The sequence below is a fragment of the Saccostrea cucullata genome, unplaced genomic scaffold, assembly GCF_032062105.1.
Source record: "Saccostrea cucullata isolate Sc308-1 unplaced genomic scaffold, CSIRO_AGI_Scuc_v1 ctg280, whole genome shotgun sequence".
Lineage (NCBI taxonomy): Eukaryota > Metazoa > Mollusca > Bivalvia > Ostreida > Ostreidae > Saccostrea > Saccostrea cuccullata.
This window is the reverse complement of record NW_026924102.1, coordinates 15,144-35,321: the sequence shown is the minus strand read 5'-3', so window position 1 is coordinate 35,321 and position 20,178 is coordinate 15,144. Positions and strand designations below refer to the sequence as shown.

General features: G+C 35.0%; 2 protein-coding genes across 3 annotated transcripts; one reads left to right on the top strand and one right to left on the bottom strand.

Annotated features, from left to right (window-relative positions):
- Positions 1 to 1,857: 1,857 nt before the first annotated feature.
- LOC134265708 (cAMP-responsive element modulator-like) lies at positions 1,858 to 9,386 on the bottom strand. 2 transcript variants are annotated; one of them, XM_062747928.1, is made up of 7 exons: positions 9,233 to 9,386; positions 7,264 to 7,439; positions 6,712 to 6,794; positions 6,179 to 6,309; positions 5,723 to 5,890; positions 4,495 to 4,648; positions 1,858 to 3,887 (listed from the first exon to the last, which is right to left on the bottom strand). In XM_062747928.1, the coding sequence occupies exons 2-7, from the start codon at positions 7,435 to 7,437 to the stop codon at positions 3,743 to 3,745; spliced, it is 855 nt and encodes a 284-aa protein (XP_062603912.1). In that variant the 5' UTR covers positions 7,438 to 7,439; positions 9,233 to 9,386; the 3' UTR covers positions 1,858 to 3,742. The 2 variants fall into 2 exon arrangements, with proteins under 2 accessions (XP_062603912.1, XP_062603913.1); XM_062747929.1 differs by having other exon boundaries at positions 9,131 to 9,378.
- Positions 9,387 to 9,590: 204 nt separating this feature from the next.
- On the top strand, positions 9,591 to 15,928 carry LOC134265696 (short-chain dehydrogenase/reductase family 9C member 7-like). The gene is made up of 5 exons (XM_062747916.1): positions 9,591 to 9,666; positions 11,750 to 12,080; positions 13,863 to 14,124; positions 14,236 to 14,399; positions 15,426 to 15,928. The coding sequence occupies exons 2-5, from the start codon at positions 11,768 to 11,770 to the stop codon at positions 15,644 to 15,646; spliced, it is 960 nt and encodes a 319-aa protein (XP_062603900.1). The 5' UTR covers positions 9,591 to 9,666; positions 11,750 to 11,767; the 3' UTR covers positions 15,647 to 15,928.
- Positions 15,929 to 20,178: the final 4,250 nt, after the last annotated feature.

Genomic DNA, 20,178 nt, shown 5'->3' with positions numbered 1-20,178 from the left:
TGTAAAACTTTGATTCCCCATTGTAGCCCCGCCCTACCCTCGGGGGTCATGATTTGAACAATTTAGAATCTACACTACCCTAGGATGCTTCCACATAAGTTTCAGCTTTTCTGGTCCAGTGGTTCTTGAGAAGAAGATTTTCTTTTTCCTATATATTTCTATGTAAAACTTTGATTCCTCAAAGGGGGTCATGATTTGAACAATTTAGAATCTACACTACCCTAGGATGCTTCCACATAAGTTTCAGCTTTTCTGGTCCAGTGGTTCTTGAAAAGAAGATTTTCAAAGATTTTTCCTATATAGTTCTATGGAAAACTTTGATTCCCAATTGTGGCCCCACCCTACCCCCGGGGGTCATGATTTGAACAATTTAGAATCTACACTACCCTAGGATGCTTCCACATAAGTTTCAGCTCTTCTGGCCCAGTGGTTCTTGAAAAGAAGATTTTCAAAGATTTTTCCTATATAGTTCTATGGACACAATTGTGGCCCCACCCTTAGGTCATGATTTGAACAATTTAGAATCTACACTACCTGTGCTTCCACATAAGTTTCAGCTTTTCTGGCCCAGTGGTTCTTGAAAAGAAGATTTTCAAAGATTTTTCCTATATAGTTCTATGGAAAACTTTGATTCCCAATTGTGGCCCCGCCCTACCCCCGGGGTCATGATTTGAACAATTTAAAGAAAGCTCTTCTGGCCCAGTGGTTCTTGAGAAGAAGATTTTCAATGATTTTTCCTATATAGTTCTATGGAAAACTTTGATTCCCAATTGTGGCCCTGCCCTACCCCCGTGGGTCATGATTTGAACAATTTAGAACCTACACTACCCCAGGATGCTTCCACATAAGTTTCAGCTTTTCTTGCCCAGTGGTTCTTGAGGAGAAGATTTTCAAAGAATTTTCCTATATATTTCTATGTAAAACTTTGATTCCCCACTGTGGCCCCAACCTACCCCCGGGGGTTATGATTTGAACAATTTAGAATCTACACTACCCCAGGATGCTTCCACATAAGTTTCAGCTCTTCTGGCCCAGTGGTTCTTGAGAAGATTTTTTAATGACCCCATCCTATTTTTGTCTTTTCTTGATTATCTCCCCTTGTGAGGAGACTTGGCCCTTCATTTTAACAATTTAAATTCCCCTTCACCCAAGGATGCTTTGTACCAAGTTTGGTCAAAATTGGCCCAGTGGTTCTTGAGAAGAAGTCGAAAATGTGAAAAGTTTACAGACGGACAGACAGACAGACGGAGAGACAGACGGACGGACGACGGACAAAATGTGATCAGAAAAGCTCACTTGAGCCTTCGGCTCAGGTGAGCTAAAAAGATGTGGACCGGACACAAATTATGAAATTTTTCTTTTAGTGACCTTGAACTTCCCCAAATGACCGGACACGTTTGCACAGAAAGATGGACAGCTAGACAGACGGACGGACAAGTTGATCCCTATATACCCCCCCCCCCAAACTTTGTTTGTGGGGTGTATAATAAGGTGTTGATTCTTACATCTTGGATTTGAAACCCATAGTAAGGAATCTGGCTATTCAGTTCAAAGCTTTTAAACCGGGTCCCATTTTATGTTAGGTGGTGACATGAAAAAAGATTTCTCAATGCTAGAAACATCCCTGAGAACTAAAGCAGTCCTTCATTAGCAAGTGGTGGTGTCTAAATATCAAGAGAAAAATACTGGAAGGGACATTGAACAACAAAACAAAAGTGGACATTGGAGGAAAAATATTTTGGGGGGTTTTCATGCCAGAAAAATTCTCTTCTACTATCCATCAAATCAAGATATGATAACATAGTATCTTAAAGTATTTTTTTATACAACAGGACAGTTCAATACAAAACAAACTCATTCATTGACATAATTTATTTTTTATTAAAATATCAAGTGACTCTCTCAATAACATATAACAATATCACTGGACAAAATTTTATCCAAGATATCAAAAAAAAAAAAAAAAAAATTGGGCTTTTTAATAAATTTTCGTAAAAATCTCTCTGTAGACAATACTTAACATTGTCCTTGCTTTGAGAATTATTCCATGCTATATCCTCCTATATCCTCCTTTCCTTTTTAAATCCTCTACATCTCAAAGTTTATATGCCAAAAATTGAACACAATTTTCTACAAAAAACAAATTTATGTACTTGCAAATCTCTCAAGACTTCAAACATGACAAAAATTATGTACATTATGTATTAAACACTTCCAGAGAAGTTGATTCTTTAGGAATAAATTTGTTTGCTGATTAATGCTGTGTAAGTAACTATTTTTTGTCTAGCAAGAGGGCTGGTAATAAACATATTCAAATATTTAACTTTTCACAGATTATAATGTGTAATGACGTTTCTTTTTTAAGAATGTGTTTTACTATTTCTTGGCAAGTTTGCATGGAATATGACACGAGACTTAGATTTTATTGAGTGCTGTTTCACATGTATCTTATGCAAAAAATATGACAGGAAGGAAATCGTAATTGATTCAGTTATTCATAATTTGTCCACAAAGCTCACTTTGCAGAAAAATCTCTTAAAATGCAACACACAGATAGTGATATATTTGAATATGTAGCATAGCAAAAAAGAATTTACAACTGAAAATTGATAAAACTGATACATGTACAGTCCATCAAAGCATTCATTTGAAAAACATTTTTATGTCATCTAACATCTTGACAAAAACTCGGTGAAAATAGTGAGGGCATATACATAGAAGCTGTGAGTGTATCCAGACAATTCCGATTATTACATAGAATACATGTCCATCACTGAAAAACTTTATAAATGTTAAGAAGACAATTTGAACAAGAGAGCTATATGGGAAAAAAGCTACTTGAAACAATGCTACTTACATGTATCTATATTTATTATCTACAAGTGATATATGATCAGGGTGCAAATGACATTCTATTCCAAATCAAAGTTTTAAGTTAATTTTACCCTTTTATCCTTTTCCTTTCTTAATGTGACTAACCAAAATTATTGTTTGTTGAAAACTTGTAAACAAAAACAAAACTTAAAATATATCTGTCCTTTCTGATGACAAGAAACTTAAAAACATGTATTTGACCATACATGATATGTAGAACTTGCTATAAAAACAATGCTGCTTGTAATCATTTATTTCTAAAGGTAATTAATTAAAATTCATGTATTTATCATTTATTTATAAACATATGCCACCATTAATACCAATTTAAATTTTATTTTCTTATATTTCAAGTTTTCGAAATGCAAAAAAATAAAAAAATAAAATCATGACGCTGTACAGCTCATCTATATCAGAAGGCATATATTTAAAGAGACACGCTTGTAAAAAATTCTGAGCAATGTATGCAACAATTAACATGAATCTGAAAGCTGCACATGAAACATAACGTTGAAGTATTGTAAATATATAAAACGTAACACACGAGATTTTACAAACATCTGCAAGTATCATCACGCTTTACATCAATTTATAAAAATCTCTCACTCTCTCTCTTTCTTTAATAAAATACACTAAATGCTTTGTAAGGTGCCTTTGCAAAACAACAGGAATATATGCATGACGAAAAATATTTTTTCCTGGCCAATCAATTCTCTTCTGTACAAAAATATAGACATAACGACGTTCCCTTGGTCACTAGATGCGGAATAAATGTCCTGGCACGGACCCGTAACATCTAATTGCATGTTCACATTAGCACTGTTAGACCAAAACAAGCAATCCCAGAATTCCTTTGTGTGACGAAGGACTATCCCTCCTTCTGACAATAGAGTTCTTTTAATGCCTTTAATTCCTCAATCAATGTCTTGTTTTGATTCTCTAGAACAGCCACTCTGTTTTCCAAACACTTTACATAGTCTTTCTTTTTCCTCCGACACTCACGTGCTGCTTCTCTGTAACATATAAAAATTTGATAATGTAAATATTTTTTTTTTTACACTTAAACTTAACTACTGTGAAACTGTGGAGATTTATATTAAGGGGATGTTAAAGAATCCCAAATATTCATTCAATATCTGTAGCACATTCTCTCTTAACAATGTTCACGGGGCAAAATATGTTTAAAAACTTTCCTTATCGTAAAATTCACAAAATTTCCTCTCACAATCATTTTAAAGTAAACAGTATGTTGATGTATTTATTCTTTACAGCCTTACAGTTCATAAAGACATAAAGAATTATATAATACTGTCAATAGAGTCAGTGTAAAATTCATAGATGAGACTCGAACAAAAAATTTAGAGTACTAATTATAGCCATGCAATGAACATTAGCTCTGTATGAACCCCTCCTCCAATATCATACCGTAAATGACTTTTTAATGGCAAGAACTTTATTTTTGCGTAATTACACAAGGGATTGTACTCGCGAAAAAATATCATTCTCACGTGTATTGGTTATAGATTACGCAAAGCAATAACCGCATTGGTAAAAATTTTGTCTCGCTCTTAAATTACTACATCACATAAATAATGTGTCGCCAAAATTTAGTGATAGTACCTGTTTTTCAGAAGTCGTAATTCCCTCTTCCGTGAAGCTTCCTCAGACAAATTCTGTGGACTTGACATGGGACTTCCAGTCGTTGCCATTACAACACCTTGGGGTAAAGCCCCTGATGTGGCAATTTGATAGGCCTGGACTGTTCCTGACATATCTATGAAAGAAAATAATTTTTCTTTTCTAAGTAAAAGTGACTTTACCTTTAATCACTTCAAATTGTTGTGTTAAAATATTTCTATCCTTCTCTATTAAGACTCTTACTGTGAAATCACAAATTTTCAAGGGGTCAAAATTTTTTGGTTTGAGGATAAAATTTTGGTTCATGGGGGATTTGATTTGTGATTTACAAATTGTTGTGTTAAATATATTTCTATCCTTCTCTATCAAGACTCTTACTGTAAAATCACTTATTTTCAAGGGGCAGGGTTTGAAATTCACTATATACAACTCGCATTTAGAATATCCAAATTGCCAGTTTAAATATTTGTTACTCGCAAAAATTTGCGAGTTGATTTTTTCATTGTAATTTTCACCCAGGAAAGAAACATCCGTTTCAACCCAGTTTTAGTCTTTCTCTCTTTAGTTACTGTTTATATCTGCCATTTTTAAATGAACAAGCATGTGCCATTTGATGATCATGTTGAAAATTGCAAAGTTTTCTAAATGATGGATAGAAAGCTGTTTATTTTTGAAAAGCTTTCATTTTAAAATTGCGAGTTGTAGTTAGAAATTGTGAGTTCTTATTTTTTGGTACTTGTAAATTACTTGCGAGTTATGATTTTAGGGAGTTTCTACCCTGAGGGATCAAAATTTCTTGGTTTGAGGATAAAATTTTTGTTCATGGGGGATTTGGTTAGTGATTGAAAAACTGTTCAGTAGTAATATATGTGAAAAATTGCATTTCATGGTGAACAACATATGGGTCTCTTCAAACCTTGAAAACAAATATTAAACCCCACGAAAATTAGTGATTTCACAGTATTTGCTTTTTGCAACATTACCATTGAAAGGCACTGAAAATTGTTTAACAAACACACAAGAAACTTTACCATGGATTGCTTCATTTAAATGAAAAGTCACGGGTCTGATAATCATATGGATACAGCATATCTTCTACATTTGTACTTTCCACTTTTAATTAAAAACAGTTTGGTTCGTGGGTCCGACAAAACTCATGTTGCCCTTGAACTCGGTCAATAAATGTATATTATCTAACAGTGTCACATACCAGGGATGTAGAACTGTCCATCAGGACCTTGTGCGTACTGTACTATGGTGGCCCCCGTAGCAGAGGTAGTTGAGGGGCTTGCGTTTGTCATTGTCAGTGTCTGTAGGCCCTGGGACACTGCCACACCATCAGAATTTCCAGAAATCTGTATCGTCCCTGCAGGTAGTACTGAAAATGTTTATCAGATATTAGACACATAGAGCAGATATTCAAAAATGTTTGTTACAGGAAAACTTGGGAGGAATCCCTGATAAAACCCAAATTAAATCTGTGGTAAGAATACCTTGTTGGTACTGAACCCCGGATAAATTTGAGGCTCCCTCAGGGGAATCCCTGATAAAACCCAAATTAAATCTGTGGTAAGAATACCTTGTTGATACTGAACCCCATGATAAGTTGGAGGCCCCCAAAGGGGAATCCCTGATAAAACCCAAATTAAATCTGTGGTAAAAATACCTTGTTGGTATTGAACCCCGGATAAGTTTGAGGCTCCCTCTGGGGAATCTCCGTCTTGACTCTGGCTGCTGTTGGACTCCTCTTCTATCTTGGACACTGCCACCGGTGAGGAAAGTTCATTCAATATTTTCCTACAAAATGTTTACAACATATAGTAGCAGGAAAAATAAAAGAGCCAATCATGACTTCTATCAAAAGAAGTGGATTCTATTTCTACAAATCATGATAATTAAAAGATTGAAATCCAATATGTTTTAGCCAATATAACTTACTTTGTCAATTTAACGATCTAGATTAAATGTGACGTGATACCTGCATGTAATATCACACACATCATAATAAATTTGACCTATTTTTTATGAACAAAGTACATGTATATCAAATACACTTGTAATACTCCTATCCGACATGAATTATCCAAAACACAAGAGCAAAAAATGTTAGATCTAAAAAACATTAATAAATAATACATAAGGTCAAGAAAGAGATGATGAAAGTCTACTTGTGTTAAGTTTAAACAGAGCTATATATACCTGTATGAAGGCCGTCTTGAGAGCATTTCACGCCTTTTCTTATTTTCAGAATCATCTGACAAATCTTCGTCTACTGGTGCCACCTTCAAAATAATTGGGTTTTTTGTAATATTTTGGGTTATTTGATAAACCAGAGGTCAAGAGGGCTCTTTACAATAAGTCTTTTAAACAATATTCAATGAATTTAAAACAAATTTATAAAGAACTGCATACAATAAAAATAAAATGAAGAAATACATGAATATAACAGGATTAATAGCAACGATACTATCCTTTTGTTCTTTTCATAATTGCTGCTTTACCTATACAAGCATGATCATAGTATGTATCAGATTTTTATTCTGTCACTCAAAATAATTTTCCAGTATTTAATTCTTTCAAAATTGATACAATTTCCTCTGCCACTTGTGAAATGTAAGTTAAATACTTCTTAGTGTGTGTATTCAAACAGTAACCTTTGGCTGACGCTATATGGTACATAAACAACCCCCCAAACACACACAACACACACCAGTTTGGATAAATTTACAATGACAAATTGTATATACGTACCCGAACCACTTGGATGGTCTGTACATTAGGCCCAGCGGTCTGAATCACGGAGGGGGTGTTGGAATGAATGACAGACTGGACTTGAATGGGCTGGTTCAGCGAGGGCATATGTACCATAGATATTCCAGAACTGGTCTCTAAATCTGCTGCTTGTGAAGAACTTACTTCTGTCATCTCTGTTAGATAAAAAACAAAACATCATCACGTTTTATCCACTTTTTCTGAAGAGACAGCAATATATTTTTTTCAAATCAAGAATAATTTCAACCCTTTAAAATTTCATCTATCAGAAGTCAAAGACATGCAATTATTCAATAAGCCTAGGAAAAGTAAGTTACAGAAGAAAAACACTTCAATTTAGGTAAAAAAAAATTCTTCATTGGGAAAAAGAGGTGTCACTGATGGATTTTAATGACATATCATTGATTCGTTTCATTATAACCAGTAATATGGTTTTTCTTTAGTATTCATGTCTCAAAGTTTTACCATAAAGAAAAGTTTCTTGATAGCTGCAGTACTCTTTTGCAGGGCAAAAATGATACATATTTTAGTGGGTATGACATAAAATACGACAAATGCAATTGTTTAATATGCACTATTTTATTAACTTTCGACAAAAACTTTGCCAAACATTATTATTTCGCCAGGAGATGGAAAAGAGCTGTATCACAGTTATTGTGAAAGGGCTAATTGAGTTTAAACTTTTGGATAATTTTCTCGTCTTTATCAATTCTCACAGAAACAAAAGTGGCTATGTTCAATGCTTCAACATTTCATTTTTTTCTTTAATTTCTTTCTTTTTTTTTTAATTTTTACAATATAATAAATGTTGGAAGTTTTTAAAAATTACAAGTTTTGCTTTGGTAGCCCAAATTACTCATTTTTTTTAATAAGTATACTTCACTAGTCACTACAAAACTGATTACAATATTTATATCTTCTTTTACCATTTTAAAAAAATAATAAGTTTGTCATGTTTATCCGTATTTAAAATGGCTTCTTTTTCTGAACCAATTGTAATGGTTTGGTCAGTGGATATCGGCCTGGGTAGCTCAGTCGGTAGAGCACCTGACTAGTGATGCAGGGGTTCCAGGTTCGATTCCCAGTCCAGCCAAATACATTTTCTCCCTTCCTGTTACACAATGTTTCATCAATAACTGCTACATTATAAATTTATATTGATCCCAATCAAATTATGAAAAATTATTTCCAACTTTATGATCATTTGCAAAAAAACTGTGTTGACAGTATATTTTTTGCAAATTTGTTGTATTTTTCAAAATTTTGTTTTAAAAGACATTTTATTCATAATTAATAGCCTGAAAATATACATTACTACATTAGGCTGCTTTGCTGCTGAGTGATTCCTATAGATACTTGTACTACAGGTCCCATCTGTATGCTTAGGCCTAATTAAACTTTTTATTTCATTAGCATAATCTACAATGCTATGTCTGTACATTTTGAAATTAAGTTTTTGTTAACATTAAATAATCGATTATTTCTTCATGTTCTTTGAAAAGGAAAATCTTGACAAAATGTTTTTCACCTATACCAAATTTTGACAGGTAAGGTTAACTGTTACATTAATTATTTCTGATGAAGGAAAAATCGCGCACTTTTTTTTTTAATTCAATAGGCCCTAATCCCCATTGTCAACCACAATGACAGGATGCTTTAAGAATATTTGAATCATACAAAACAATTCTTAAACATTTTTTTAAAACAAATTTTCAACAAAGTAACTGATTTTCAACAAAACTCAAACCGGGTGCAGTGAAAAATAAAAGAAAAACAATCCAAAAATTCCCGGGAAAAGTCAGTTGAAAAATAAATGAGTGAAAAGGAAATACCACAATCCACATACATTCATCCATGTTTGATAAATTCACACTTTTAGTCTCAGGTCCATTTCTCGTGTAAACACCGATTCTAATCAGCTGTTGTATTTCGTCAGTCGAGTACTTACCACTTGCGTACTTTTCGTCACCAATTTTGCAGCAATCGGACTGGATAAATTTGCAGAATACGTAGTCGCCACGTCAAATTACACGATCAGCGTCACATATCCCAAACAACAAGAACCGCATACTTTGTATTCTTACACCAGAGTTTCCGCAGACGAATTATCCCATTGGTCAACAAATATAGGATGACGTCATTTTAGCATTAACTAGAACTACTTTTTCTTGTGGTTTTCGTGGTGAGATTGTTAAAGTCGAGACTACTTCATAAGATCTTTTTAAAGTATTAGGGATTTAAAATAATATTTTATTAGTATATAAAGATATAATATTTCATATAGAAAATGAGAATTTTACATGCAAACCAGAACATTCTCAGCCAACTATTTTTATCTGCGGAGCAAGGCGGTGGGCAGTGATTTGGTAGGTCAGAGCTAAGGTGTGTAAAAATTCATAAATTAGAACAGGATATAGATTATTTATTGCAACAACTATACCGAGGGAGGTTTATAAACAATTGCAACAATACTTCGAACTTCTTAATTATTATTATGCTTACTCTTTCATCATCATTTCTTCTTAATATGAGATATGGCAGACAAAATATGCTAAACCATGTGTGATCATGCGGATCCAAAGCCAGTAAGTGGCGATGACACATGACATTTTATGCACAGTCATACTCAACAGAGACGTAGCATCCTTTTTTTCTTTTTAAAGAGAAGCCCAGATAAAAAAAATCAACTTGCCTGAAAATCTTGAGAAGCTTAAAAAAGCATAAAAAAAGGAAAATCCGGGGGGGGGGGGGGGTCAAATACTTTCCTCAATAATACATTTGCAACAAAAAGTGGGATGGGGCAGGGACCTATATACTAAGTATACTTAGTATATAGGTCCCTGGGTGGTATTCAGACATTCAATGAACATTTAAGAAGAAATTGTTTCAATAGAAAAAAAGTTGTGTGTCTGGAAAAGGGGCTATATAGGCCTATATGCCCCCGGCCATGCCCACTCGATCCCGTTGATGCCATGGATGCCATGCACCTGTTTTATAGGCTTAGCCGCCTACTGTATTGTATATCCCTTTTTATTTTGCTACCACCCGGTAAATTCAAAATTTAGAACATGGCCCCTGCTGCCTTTTTAAAGTGGTTGTGTTTGAAAAAAAACGAACAGAAATTAAGAACTTTGTCGGATCTTATACACCCAAAATAGCCTAAGGATTTTCGTATTTGGACAAAGGAGAAATTTTCCGATTTTTTTTTTTTTTTGTTCGTCTGTTTTTTTTTTTTTGTTTTTGTTTTTGTTGTTGTTGTTTTTTTTTTGGGGGGGGGTTTTTTTCTCATACAATTAGCCCCCCCCCCTTTGTGTGTAAAACTTTCAATTTACTTCAGATACCAGTGTTTATAGGCTTATCATAGGAATAAACGTAAAAGGAAGGGGCATTTTAAGTGTGTCTACCCGTCAGCCCGCCTTTCTGTTTGTCTGTAACACTCGTTTCCGCGCACATATCTCCAGAACATTTTGAGCTTTTGGAATGAAAATTTACATAACAACTACTAGTTAACTCGTGTCCTTACGAAGACCCCTATTAATCCTTGTGACAAGACCTTTCATTTGAATAGCAAGACATTTGACCTTGACCTTGGAGTTTGACCTACTTTTAAAATTTTTTAACCTTGGCCAAAACTTCTGAACGGCTAGGGCTAGGGCTTCCATACTTTACATATGTATTTTTTGTGACAAGACAGTGGACACCAATATGACCTTGACCTTGGAGAATCTTGTACTTATGAAAAACTTTAACCTTGGCCTATTTTCATATTTCACAATTGTGTTTCCGGTGAGAATATCCTGCTTTTGATACATATATATTAAATTTGCATTTCAGAAAAGTTTAATCATTGCTATGTTGCCATACGGGGGCATCAGTGTTTCACAAACACATCTTGTTTACACCAGTATCGAATGGTGTGAAACCAACGCAGTGATAAATAAGAAAGACTCCTATTAGATTCTTTTCGAGGTCAAAAAGTCAGGGTCATATATTCATCATTTATTTTGTCTGCTTTATTAGATACTTTCGTTTTTAAAAATTTTAAAAATTAAACAGATATCTTGAGAATCTGCAGAAGCCTTTAAAATTGTGAAGCACAATCAACCCCTCTCCCCTATCACAAGTTTTTATTAACCCTCCTCTTTCCGAATAAATGCTTTGCCTGAACCTGTGACAAAAATTAAATATAAATCATATATGTATAACAGTATTGTATAAAAGCTAATTAATATATAAAATTGTTAAATTGGTTACGAAAAACGAAGAGTAAGAGATCAAATGGAACAAAAGTAATAATTTGCTATGCTGCATGTGAAATATAATTTGGTATGGTTAAGGACACGTTGGAATGTATAATATTTTATTATGATTGTAATTTTTTAAAGTAATCTTAAGAAATGTTTAGAGGGAATACTACTGTATGATACATGACTGTATATATCGCAACCATCTACATACATTTCAGTTTATAGAACAAAGAGACATGTGGCTTCCTCTGGGTATCGCACTGATCACTGTTTTTCTGACGGCCAACTTCCTGTTTCGTCGTCTGCGGATAAACAGACAAAATAGTGACCTTTTTGTACTAATAACTGGATGTGACTCCGGGTTTGGTTACCTAGCGGCTACAACATTCGCCAGGAGAAAAATTCATGTGTATGCCGGATATCTGAAAGAATTCAAGTTGGACGCGGAACCTTCAGAATATTTGATCCCAATACAATTAGACATTACCAATGAAAAACATATTAAGGAGGCAGTTAAAAGCATAACAGATCGGTTACCACCAGGTCAAGGTATGATTGTGAATTAGCCTGGTAACCGAGGCCTTGCGAAGTGCAAACTGGTCTGCAATTCGGAATGCCTCGGGTGAAAAGGCTAGACTGTGAATATTAGTCAAAACCCCAACTGTAATCAAGTCATTTCTTGTCCTTATTCATCTAAACATCACTTATAAGATTGCAAAAACATGCCAAATTATAATTTTTTTCTTGTTTCTTGGGGGGGGGGGGGGTGTAGGTAAACTTTTTTTCAGTGTAAACTACTTTTAGTACCAATTCTTATACTACATTTTCGGTACATTTCTAAAAGTGGGGGGGGGCCAAACAGGCTTTGAATTCACATTTCCTATCGTGTAAGTAAGGTTGGGAAAAAAAGTGGGGGGGGGGGCAGGCCCCCCCCCCCCCCCCCCCCCCCCCCCCCCCCCCCCGGATACTACGCCCCTGTTATATCTTAACTATAATTTCAACGATCTAAAACTCTAAAACATACTGGAAATATGTCCATAGAAATTTTATAAAAGTGAGGTCAAGGTCAAATGAAAGGTCAGGGTAAAAAATATTGATGCAGTTGAATTGCTTACATCAGTATTTACCAGTATAACTATGAAGTTTGAAACTGATTTAGGAAAAATGAGGTCAAAGAAAAGTTCAAGGTCAAAAATGTTGATGTAGTTGAATATCTCTCATCAATATGTATCAACATATGAAGTTTGATAAAATATCTTGAATGATGTCTTTTAATCTTACTTAAACACAATTTGATTTAAGAAAAGTGAAGTCAAGGTCAAAGAAAAGGTCAAGGTAAAAATGCTGATGCAGTTGAATATCTCTCATCAATATTTATCAATATATTAAGTTTGATAAAAATATCTTGGATGGTTTATTAAAAACTGAGTTGAACACTAATTTAAGAAAAGTGGGGTCAAGGTCAAAGGAAAGGCCAAGGTCAAAATGGTGATGCAGTTAAATAGTTCTCATCAGTAATTCAGTATGTATCAACATTTGAAGTTTCATAACACCATATTGAATGGTATGTTAAAAACTGTGCTAAACACTATAAATCTAAGAAGAGTGAGGTCAAGGTCAAAGGAAAGGTCAAGGTCAAAAAATGTAGAGGCAGTTGCATAGCTCTCATAAATATCTAACTTCATATAAAGTTTGATGAAAAAAGCTTGGACAGTTTCTTTGAAACTGAGCTTTGAGCTGAGCTAAACGCAAAGTGTGGCGGAAGGACGAAAGACAGACATAACAAACACTAAATGCCCCGACAATATTCACGGCGGGGCATAAATACACTCATGGTTTTTGTAAATATTTAGTGATAAAGTGGTTAAAGGTCCGAGCGTCTGCTCAGAGAGTTGCGAAGTAAAGAGCTGATCCTTTCGTCGCGGAATCGAATCCCGCTGTGGGCCGTGGAGACCAGTCCTTTGATTAAACCCGAGGTCCCGTATTGCAGTAGGTGCTGGCACAAAAAAGATCTCTTCCTGCTCAATGGCCCTTAGTGCCGAGTATAGGGCAAAATGCAGCAGAGAATAAATAGGGGTATCCCGTATATGAATCAGTGTGGTTAAATTAAGAGGGGGTACCCCATATACGAAACAAGTGACTGTGTTTTAAGACCCCTTTCTATTCAACCTCGAGTGCCGAGTAAAGGTCTAAAATTTGCAGCATTCCTTAAGCAAGTGGTGGCGTTTCAATAGGAATGAAAACTCCACAAAGAGATGTTAAACAAACAAACAAAAATCATCAAAACCTTTCTGAAATTTTGGTCATTTAATTGACTGTCTTCCTTTGCAGGCCTTTGGGCAGTTATAAACAACGCTGGAGTATCCCTACACACAGGTCTTTGTGAGGCTCAAACCCCAGATAATTTTAAAGACTGTCTGAATGTCAATTTCTTCGGAATGGTTTTGGTAATCAAACACTTCCTTCCCCTTCTTCGTAAATCCTCGGGACGCATCATAAACATGGCTAGTATTGGTGGAAGATTTGCCTTTCCATTTTCATCTCCGTATATTGTATCAAAGTTTGCAATTGAAGGATATTCCGAATGTTTGAGGTGCAAAATCTTTTAAAATAGTGAATTTATTCGACGGGAGTTTAAAATATGCAGAATGATTCATGTATATATATAGTATACACGCTTTTATCTCATATATTACATTTTCAGGCGTGAGTTATATCATCAAGGTGTTTCCGTACATGTAATAGAGCCAGGTATATTCGACACAGGCATGCTGATGCGCTCGACACCTATGGAATTCGCACAAAGAACATTTGACACTCTCCCGGAGGAGGTGAAAGACTACTATGGCAGGGACTACTTTCAGAAAAGTATTTTATTTTCATATAAATTTTAAATGCATGTTCAAAATATCTGAATACCCTTAAAATACCTTCTTCACATGCATCAAATTTGATACTTTTGTTTGCCCCTAAGTAGATGTCCCTTATGGATATTTTTGGGTCATGAGGTCATGGGTCAACTACTAAATGAGTATCCTCGAATAACTAAGGGTCACTATAATCCGAGATTCCTCTGACGCTTACCCCTCATTGGCGTCGGGGGGGGGGGGGGGGGGGGGGTAGGTTCGAACTTCAGTACCAAAATTTTTTTCCAAACACCACCACTTTCCCCATTTTTCACCTATACTAAGACATATCTGTGGAAAGTGTGGGGGGGGGGGGGGGCTAAACCTCCGAAGATATGTTCAATTTATACTAAGTATATATTTGGAAAAAAAGTTGTTGGGGGGGGGCTAAAATCACAGCCCCCCCCCCCCCCCCCCCCCCTTGGTACGCCTATGCCCCTGCTTTTTATATTGTGACATGTGGATGGGAGAACTTTTGACTTGATAGATATCACACTTGGTACGCTGGACCCCAATTTGGAGTTGAGCATTTTTGCTGATTTGAGATAGAGAAAATGGTAAATGCTCTAAAAGACATTAAACTAATAAGTACTTTGGTTTTCAATCTATAGTAGATGACCCTAAATGATTTTGAGATCACAAGGCCGAAGGCTAAAGTGGACACAGACCGATTGTAACTGCTTGATTATTTTATAACCTTCTTTTTGACAGACAATCTTGGTACCTCCTCCATTTTTTGGTTCTCATAAAAAATCTCAAAAGATATATATTCAGGACATCTCAATTTACAATGCTTTCGTGGAAAAGTTTTAAATCCTTTTAAAATTACCTGAAATGAGAAATATATCGACAAAAAATGTTTTTAATATCCGAAAATTCAAATAAGCATGAAAGTAATCATAGGCGGTACCAATTTACGCACAGTGCGACTCAACATTTTGCTGTGCTTCTGTGATAAATGAAAAATTCTTTTTTTTTAATTTGGCAGTGTCAAAGACTCTTTTACGATTCAAAGGCAGCAAAGACCTTAGCCAGGTGATGGAGGCATATTACCACGCCCTCACGGCCCGCTACCCCCGGGCTTACTACAGGGTGGGCTGGGACGCTAAAATTCTCTTCCGGATTTTAATCCTCCTGCCGGCGTGGATCACAGATTTTCTCGTAACGTGGGATCCGAGGTTATCGCGACCAGCTGGTGCTAAATCATAACCTGAAAGACTTGCGATTGGTCCTAAATGACTTTACTGTCATCAGATAGGTCCCCTCATTGTGTAAGAATTTAATATTGACCTATCGGTGCTAAAAAGGGTTTGATGTTTATGAACCAGGATCTATATCAAGATTGATAGAGGCGAAGTCGGCTAATACAGTTTCAAATCTAAGAGTTAAATATGAACTGTTTTTGGTTCAATTTTGTTCAGGTGAAAATGTGGTTCAAATGAATAAACAAAGGTTGTAAATATTTTCGAAGAAAATGGGAACTTGATATTTTAAACATTTCAAATGAAATGCATTGCTAACATAATAGTACACTACATACTACAAAAAAATACACATGGAAAATAAAATTATACAATAATTTACAATTAAATGGAAAATATCAAAACAAATACATGTATTGCAACGTTTCTTAAGCCATAATTTTTTTTATCTAGCAATCTGTTAAATCCACATTAATGATGATTCCAAAATCTATAAACAAAATGTAACAACACGGACACTCCTATGTTATTGCTTTTAATAACTGAAGCAAATTGCTGAATCAGCAAAATACCGGTATGGGAAACATTCATGAATTCATTCTACCCGCAAAAGTATTGACTATAATGTGTTTTTTTTTCTGTATTTTATGTTGATAGAACTGTCATGTTCTTAATTTTAAATTTACCGGATGGATGTAATTACAAAATTTAGATGTCATGTTCTAAATTTTGTATTTACTGCCACTCACTTAATTCAAAATTTTGATGACAGAACTCATTTCATTATTACACTTACAAAAAAAAACTAGATGCTGTCATGAGACAGTAATACCCGCACTATGGTGTTTGCCTCTAAATATACACTCATTCATATTGGACTTTCCAAGGAAGAAGTCAAAATAATTCTATAATTATCACCGTACATGTATTCGTCAAATTGAACATAAAATTTTCAGATGACCATATCAACTCTGAGCCTCACATATGTATTTTAAAATACTTAATTCATAACCAGTCTGAAATAACAGAATTTAATTAATGATTGAAGTAAATTACTTAATTAGATTCAAATAAATAATTTTCCCATAATTTGGAACTTTTTAAATTTACTTTCTCAACGACATAAAATATTATTTTAGTACAAAGCGTTTTTGATGAATTTATCAAAATGTGCAAACTGATTTTAGTATTTGGTCGGGAAAAAAACCCATTGAAAATACAACCCGATTAATTTGTAAATGCCAATCTCCCCCCCCCCCCCCACACACACACACACACACTCTCTCTCACCCTCACATTTTTTAAAAAACATAGTTTAGTTTATTATGATAGTTTGAAATTTGTTCTTGTACTAAACAGTTTTATTTTCTACATTCACATTGGGTTTGCGTCACCCATTATCATATTTATAAATAGATATCACCTCTCGGCACACCTCGGCCAATTCATACTGGCAACGGAATCAGCAAAGGTTTGTCGAATGAGATTATTTAGCACATGTATGCTGATGATGCAGTGTGGTCAGTTAAAATCATTTGTGTTTTAATTGGATTATATGGATTATATTTCATGAATTCGTTGTCACGACCTATGACATTCGGTAAGTACAAGATTTAGTATAGATTGCATAAAAATAAATGAAAGAAAAAGTGAGCTAGCTCACATACCCCACGCTCCCCCAAAACTTGACAGTGATACACATAATGAAAGGCACAGCTAGTGCACTTTAAATACATAGTATAGATCAAAAAGGGCAATACATGTAATTGCAAAAAATTTTCACATCAAAATGTCTTGCATATGAGGACATTTAAATGTGGAATGAAGTTTCTAGATAAATAATGGAATCAAAATGGAATGGGGGGGGGGGGAGAAATTTTCTTGAATAATAGGCAAAATTCTTTGGGATAAAATAATGGAATATGTCCTAAATATCTGCATAGGTGGAAGAAACTATGTACAACAGTTTAAGAGGAGTGGTGCTGACAAACTGTTCATCTGTATATTCAAAATATGGCCAAAAAGTCTAAGTTGGAAAGTGTGGAAATTCCCGGAAAAATAAAGGAATCGGAATTTCCTGGTAATATGCACATCTACATATTGTGTCCTAAATATCTACAAAGTTTAACGATATTCTGTCCAGTGGTTTATGAGGAGCTGCGCTGACAATCTGTTCATCTCTATATAAAAGGTATGGCCAAAAAGTCTAAGTTGGAAAGTGTGGAAATTCCCGGAAAAATAAAGGAATCAGAATTTCCTGGTAATATGCACATCTACATATTGTGTCCTAAATATCTGCAAAGTTTGACGAAATTCTGTGCAGTGGTTTATGAGGAGTTGCGCTGACAAACTGTTTATCTCTATATAAAAGGTATGGCCAAAAACCTAAGTATTTAGTGCGGAAAGTCCCAGAAAAAATAATGGAATCAGAATTTCCTGGAAATATGCACATCTACATATTGTGTCCTAAGTACCTGTAATGTTTGACGAAATTCTGTGCAGCGGTTTATGAGGAGTTGCGCTGACAAGCTGTTCATCTCTATATTCAAGGTATGGCCAAATGCCTGAGTTAAAAAGTGCGGAAATTCACGGAAAAAATAATGGAATTGGAATTTCCTGGGAATATGCACATCTACACATTATGTCCTAAATACCTGCAAAGTTTGACAAAATTCTGTGCAGCAGTTTATGAGGAGTTGCGCTGACAAACTGTTCATCTCTATATTCAAGGTATGGCCAAATGCCTAAGTTAAAAAGTGCGGAAATTCCCGGAAAAAATAATGGAATCGGAATTTCCTAGTAATATGCACATCTACACATTGTGTCCTAAATAACTGCAAAGTTTGACGAAATTCTGTGCAGCGGTTTATGAGGAGTTGCGCTGACAAACTGTTCATCTCTATATTCAAGGTATGGCCAAATGCCTAAGTTAAAAAGTGCGGAAATTCCCGGAAAAAATAACGGAATCGGAATTTCCTGGTAATATGCACATCTACACATTATGTCCTAAATACCTGCAAAGTTTGATGAAATTCTGTGCAGCGGTTTATGAGGAGTTGCGCTGACAAAAAAAGAGGACTGACTGACGGACTGACTGACTGACTGACTGACGGACGGGTCAAAAACATTATACCTCCCGCAACTAGTTGCGTGGGGTATAATAAATGCAAATGGTTAGGTTGAAGTTCAAAAAGGGTCAACATGGTCAAAGATCATCGCATGCCACAGTCGACAAATTTCACATTGTCAAGTTATCTCCCGTTGCGGACATTCAGTATATAACAGACGCAGATCCAGAATTTTTTTTTCAGAAAGGGGGGGGGTGTCACACCTCAGTCAAAAAAATCAGCCCAAGATTTCCTGAGATGGAAATAAAAAATAATAATAAAAACAATGATGGTGGAGTCCCTGTTTTCTAAGGGGGAGGATGTCCAAAGTCAATTGATCTTATGACTCCATAATAGTAGAAAATTTTTTCATTTGACTATTTATACATATTTTGTTTCCTATGTTTGTGTATTTTTGTCTGTCCACGGAAACTTTAACCTTGCCCATATTTTTTAAGTGGATTGGGCTATACACATGGCTTCAATATTTCATAGGTAAATTTCTTTTGGCAAAACCTTTTAATGGGTACCACCAATTTTGACCTCTTGATCTCTTGACCTTGGAGTTTGACCCAATTTTACAAGAAAAATACCTTGAACTTGGCGTAAGTTTTGAACAGGTGGTGCTAGGACTTTCATGCTCTTACATGTGTAATCATTGTGAACTTTCAACAGGTATAATTATTTTTGACCTAGACCTTAGAGTTGAATTCAATTTAACTTTAACCTTGGCAATACCTTTTGAACAGGTGAGGAAGTTCTAGGGATTTCTCCCTTTTTTCACATGTGTATTCCTTGTGACAAGACTTTCCCTTTGATACCAACAATTTAGACCCTTTGACCTTGACCTTGGAGTTTGACTTACATTTGAGAAACTTCAACCTTTGCCAAAAGCTGTCATAACAGTTGCTGTCACAACAAACAAACAAATTACTAAAAAAAACACAGAATACATGTACATATTTTATATTCAACAGATATACATCTGGTCATATCTCTAGTTCTCCCTTGAATGAGACATGGTGATATAAATTTTAAAAAATAATTATAAGAGTTGAAAAGGTTGTGCATATTGAAATATACTAAGCTCTGCGGATGAATTAGATATACCAGTTTAGCTTTATTTTGCTACCCAAAGCACCTTGATTAACTATTTATAAGCATACTGTTTTCTGAAATGTACTGATTTCTGTTGTCCATCTGTTTATCTGCAAACTTTTCACATTAACTTCTTAAGAACCACTGGGCTAATTTCAACCAATTTACATTTAAATATGCAGGGTACTTTTTAAGCGCCCGGATCGATAGATCCCGGGCGTATATTGTTTTTGTCCTGTCTGTTTGTCTGTTTGTCTGTTTATCTGTTTGTCTGTTTGTCAACTTTAACCTTGGCCATAACTTTTGAACAATAAGGGATAGAGACTTCATATTT

Excerpts from the sequence above, each read along its gene's own strand:
- LOC134265708 (XM_062747928.1), bottom strand. The coding sequence starts at position 7,437 with ATGACAGAAGTAAGTTCTTCACAAGCAGCAGATTTAGAGACCAGTTCT. Across the intron at positions 6,310-6,711 it reads TCAAGACGGCCTTCATACAG|GAAAATATTGAATGAACTTT; the intron begins GTATATATAGCT and ends AACATTTTGTAG. Across the intron at positions 5,891-6,178 it reads CGGGGTTCAATACCAACAAG|TACTACCTGCAGGGACGATA; the intron begins GTATTTTTACCA and ends AAACATTTTCAG.
- LOC134265696 (XM_062747916.1), top strand. The coding sequence starts at position 11,768 with ATGTGGCTTCCTCTGGGTATCGCACTGATCACTGTTTTTCTGACGGCC. Across the intron at positions 12,081-13,862 it reads TCGGTTACCACCAGGTCAAG|GCCTTTGGGCAGTTATAAAC; the intron begins GTATGATTGTGA and ends CTTCCTTTGCAG. Across the intron at positions 14,125-14,235 it reads GGATATTCCGAATGTTTGAG|GCGTGAGTTATATCATCAAG; the intron begins GTGCAAAATCTT and ends TTACATTTTCAG.